This window comes from Triticum aestivum, chromosome 3B, assembly GCF_018294505.1.
Source record: "Triticum aestivum cultivar Chinese Spring chromosome 3B, IWGSC CS RefSeq v2.1, whole genome shotgun sequence".
NCBI lineage: Eukaryota > Viridiplantae > Streptophyta > Magnoliopsida > Poales > Poaceae > Triticum > Triticum aestivum.
The window spans coordinates 792,495,685-792,500,133 of NC_057801.1; the positions used below are offsets into that span (position 1 = coordinate 792,495,685).

Consider the following 4,449-nt stretch of genomic DNA (forward strand, 5'->3'; position numbering starts at 1 on the left):
AAAACGCGTACTGAAAAATAATAAAAGAATTCAGAGGGAGCGTCCAAAGCGCAACACGTGGTGAATGGATAAGAGCGCGCCAAGTGACGCTGATCGTTGCGAGGCTCCCGAAGGAGCGGTTGTTAATTAGTTGCTCTCAGGTTTGAACCTGCCAAACGATAGCAGCAGACAGCGGAATAGCAGACAGGAGCAGCAAACGCCGAAACGAAGAATGCTATCAAAAAAGCCCAAACGAAGAAACAAACGTGCTGGCGTGATGACGGTGACGGGTACTTGAACTTCGTATGCTTGGATAGATGGAAGATTTGGTCTGACAGACAGCACATAGTACCTGCTTTTCTCACCTAGGAGATTGCGCAGAAAGGTGTTGTCATTTGACGGACATCACCAGGGCTCATTTCATCGAGATCCGAAGCTATATAGGTCAGGGTGAGCTTGTTGGCGAGCATCCAAACAACACGCCGAAGCAGCAAATGGCTGCTGCCATGAGCTTTTCCCACCAAATACACATCTTCATGCTCCTCTGCTACTTGATGTGGTCTCTGCACCTACCTCGTGCCACTGCTTGGTTTTCTTTCACATACAACTTCAACCATCCGCATGGCTACAACGCCCAAGACTTCAGTTACCAGGGCGACGCATACTTCAACACCGTGTCTCAGGCAATCCAGCTGACAAGAGCCGGTGGGAGTCCGAACATCCGGAACAGTGTAGGCCGGGCGCTGTTGGTGCAGCCCGTGCCGCTGTGGGATACCATCACCGGCGAGCTCACCCAATTCAACACCTCCTTCACCTTCCGAATCAATGTAAGCAGTGAGATCACGGGCCAGGGCTTTGCTTTCTTTATCGGGAGCTATCCTTGGACGAGCATGTCCGATCCCCTTGAAAACGGCCAAAACCTAGGCCTTTTCAAGGGAAACCTCAGCACGGTTGCCACCGGCGACAAACAAATCGTGGCGGTCGAGTTTGATACGTTCTTCAACGTTGGCGTTGACACCAGTGGCAGCCACATGGGCATTGACGTCAACTCCATCGTCTCCAAGGCGTACACCAACGTGACTGTGCCTGGCAAGAACCTAACGTCCGGCCTCCCGATGACTTGTAACATCACCTACAGCAACGAAACACAAACTCTAGCAGCTATTCTCAAGATCGGCGACGCGACATACAGTGTCAACACTAGTGTTGACCTGAGGCTCATGCCTAGTGTGGTGACCATTGGCTTCTCCGGTGCTACCGGCGCGGCAGACGAGTTATATCAAATAATGTCCTGGAAATTTCGCTCCACCTTCAACCCGCATGCACGGAAGAGCTATGAGAGTCCCCCTCCTGCACCAAAGATCCTGCTAATAGAGGTAATAACCGGACCAATTATTGGAGTTATTGCAATTGTGTGCATCTTTGTTGGTGTCCGTCGATGGCAACTATGCACGAGAAAGAAGCGTTACAGATCTCTCGCAGGGGGCATTGGACATATTGGTTATTGTAAGTTGGCGCTTGCAGCCAACAAATTCGCACAGGAAAACAAGCTAGGGCAAGGAGGCTCTGCCTCTGTTTATCGGGGCGAACTGGCAAATCCAAGTAGAGCAGTGGCAATAAAGAGATTCAAGCCGGCAACATCTAGCGAGGGGAGGAAGGCGTTCGAGGACGAACTCAGGATTGCCAGTCGCCTCAGGCATAGGAATCTTGTCGAATTGATAGGTTGGTGCTATTATGGCCAGAGAAACTTGGTTGAGTTTATATGCTGGTGGCGGGACGATAGGTATACACGTCTCTTCCTTGTGTACGAGCTTTTACCGCAAGGTAGCCTCGATCAACACTTACACGAGGGCAAGAGTTGGTTGCCATGGTCCAAGAGGTACGTATTGTAATTCCATCTCCAGAATACCTACATCGCTGCAAATTAATTTTTTCCTCGATACATAATGGTAACATGCATGCTTTCACAAACAGGTACGATATCATCCTGGACCTAGGATCTGCACTGCAATACCTCCATGTAGATTGCGAGCAACACAAGCAATGTGTCGTACATGGTGATATCAAATCAAGCAACATGCTGCTTGACCCTTCGTATGGTGCCAAGTTAGGTGACTTTGGATTGGCAAGGTCTGTTCACCAAGGAACTGGGGCACATACCACCGACGTTGTCCAGGGCACTTATGGATATATAGACCCTGTGTTTGTCAACACGAGCCAACGAAATAGGCAGTCAGACATCTACAGTTTCGGCATTGTCCTACTAGAGATGGTCTCTGGAAGGGACCCTACGGTGCGTCTCAATGATAGGCCTCCATTGACATCATGGGTAAAGAGTTTGTACCATGGGAATGCACTCCTCGAGGCCGCAGATGTCAGGCTGATAGGTGGCGAGTCCAGTGTTGGGCGACAACAGATGAAGCGTGCACTACTAGTTGGGCTCTTGTGCGTGCACCAGGATCCGAGCTGCCGGCCGTCCATCATCCACACCATGGATGCTCTGCGATCGGAGAGGCTGGAATTGGACATCACTCCCCTAGCGCCAATGATACCACTCTTGATGCCATAGCCTTGTAGTTCAGGCTTCTAGTCCGAAAAAATAGAAAAATATGTATTCAAGGGCCACATGTTGAGCCTAGATGTATCGCCTATAGGAATCTTGTACCAGGACGCCAAACGAAATACTCATTCTACAAAGGCCACGACGGTGGCAGCGACATAAAGTAATTCTCAGGTTGGTTCATCTAAATCAGTATGTTTTGGTAATCAAGATCAATGGAATATTGCCTTGACATTTGAGTATCTTCACCGGTGGCACCAGTCCAGCTAGGAAATTGCCATTCTCAAACTGGACTTTGAAAAAGCTTTTGAACTAAGTGAACGCAAGACTATCTTGGAAGTTCTGCCTGCTAGAGGTTTTGGATAGAGATGGATAAAAGACTAAGATGATATTTGGCTCCGGCACATATGTTGTGCTTCTGAATGGTATTCCTGGAAACAATTCCACTGCAGAAGTGGCTGAGACAGGGGATCCCCTGTTCCCTAATCTTTGACCTAGTTGTTGACTTCCTCCAATCTATTCTAAATGAAGCAATGCATGGTCAATTCATACAAGCTCCTTTGTTGGCGGAATCTTGCCCTAATTTTCTAGTAATACAACATGCTGATGATATAATTCGGGTTCTCCTTACATCCGAGCCTCAACTTCTCCAAATCAAGAACCTGTTGTTACATTTTTGCAGCCCATATTGTTCTCGAGGTAAAGTGTGAATGTATTAGGTTCTAGAATGCAAACTCTTATTGTATACTGGAGTACTGGGTTTACGTTTTTGGGCAGTAAGATATTTATATGCAAAAGTATACTGGCCTACTGCAGTAAGATATTTATATGCAAAAGTATTAAAAGCTGATATGCCAGAATGAACTATTAAAATGTGACTTTTGGGGCAGTCATATATGCTGCTTTCACTGGACAACACGGGAGGCTTAGTGCTTACCTAAGTACAATAAACACTTTTTTTTCTATATTCAGTAGTCGAATCCCAGTTATGTATGACAATATCCTTGTATTTTTGCTTGATGGTGTTAGTTTTATTCTCAGATTATAAAGTCAAACAGGACAAGTACAGAACGATCTGGAATGATGTTCTTGCCAATCCACTTAATTGGACTGATAACCGGGCTGAGAAGGCGAATGGATCTGTGAGCATCTTGTTTATACATATGTGTTTACTGCCTTAAAAGTAAGAGGCAAAGCTTGTGAACCACTAACACTTGCAGGCATTTTTATTTGAATTGGGCAGAAAAATATGAAGTATCCTGATTTTAAGAACAAGACAGCAGATGAGGCACTCTGGCTTGACTCAGCACCACATTATGTACTAGAGAAGTTGGATGGTATGACTTTAATAGTGGCTACAATGCGGCTAAAACATATAAGCATTTTAATTCTAGCATGGGGAAAGGTAAAACTTTATACGGATCTGGCATTTTAGTAGGAAGGTATGTATAAATTTGTTTTTATTTCATGTGTGTGCATTTTAGTAAGAAGTTAGTAGTTCTGACCCAATACGGATCTGGCTAGGAGACACCCCGCGTCGTCCTCCCCGGGGCGACTCGGGCGGCGGCGAATCCATGCCCGCTCAAGGCCTCCTCCCTCGTGCTCCCCCTCCCCTCGCCCCGCCCCATGGTCTTTGTCGGGCAAAGATAGCGCTGATCTGGCGACGGCGGGGCTCTGGCGTCGCGGGGTGACTGCCGTCAAGTTGGGGTCTTTCGCATCGGCTGACGGCACTGCGTTCCTGCGCGTAGGTCGCAAGAGCTTGGGGGCGGCGGGAGGACGGTGGTGGCTGCACGTGTGCTGCAGCGCGTGGAAGTGTCGATCCCCCCGATCTGATCTGGATCTAGGTAGGTTTGTGCTCGACTTATAGTTGTGGTCGGGCGACGGAGGGATGGATCGGGGCGGCGTGGGGG

General features: G+C 47.9%; 1 protein-coding gene across 1 annotated transcript; it reads left to right on the forward strand.

Annotated features, from left to right (window-relative positions):
- The first annotated feature begins 473 nt into the window (after window positions 1–473).
- On the forward strand, window positions 474–2,548 carry LOC123066606 (L-type lectin-domain containing receptor kinase IX.1-like). Its single transcript, XM_044489659.1, has 2 exons — window positions 474–1,858; window positions 1,954–2,548. The coding sequence occupies exons 1-2, from the start codon at window positions 474–476 to the stop codon at window positions 2,546–2,548; spliced, it is 1,980 nt and encodes a 659-aa protein (XP_044345594.1).
- The last annotated feature ends 1,901 nt before the right edge of the window (window positions 2,549–4,449 follow it).

Coding starts and splice junctions, on each gene's coding strand:
- LOC123066606 (XM_044489659.1), top strand. CDS start 474: ATGGCTGCTGCCATGAGCTTTTCCCACCAAATACACATCTTCATGCTC. Junction 1,859..1,953: donor TGGTTGCCATGGTCCAAGAG/GTACGTATTGTA, acceptor TTTCACAAACAG/GTACGATATCATCCTGGACC.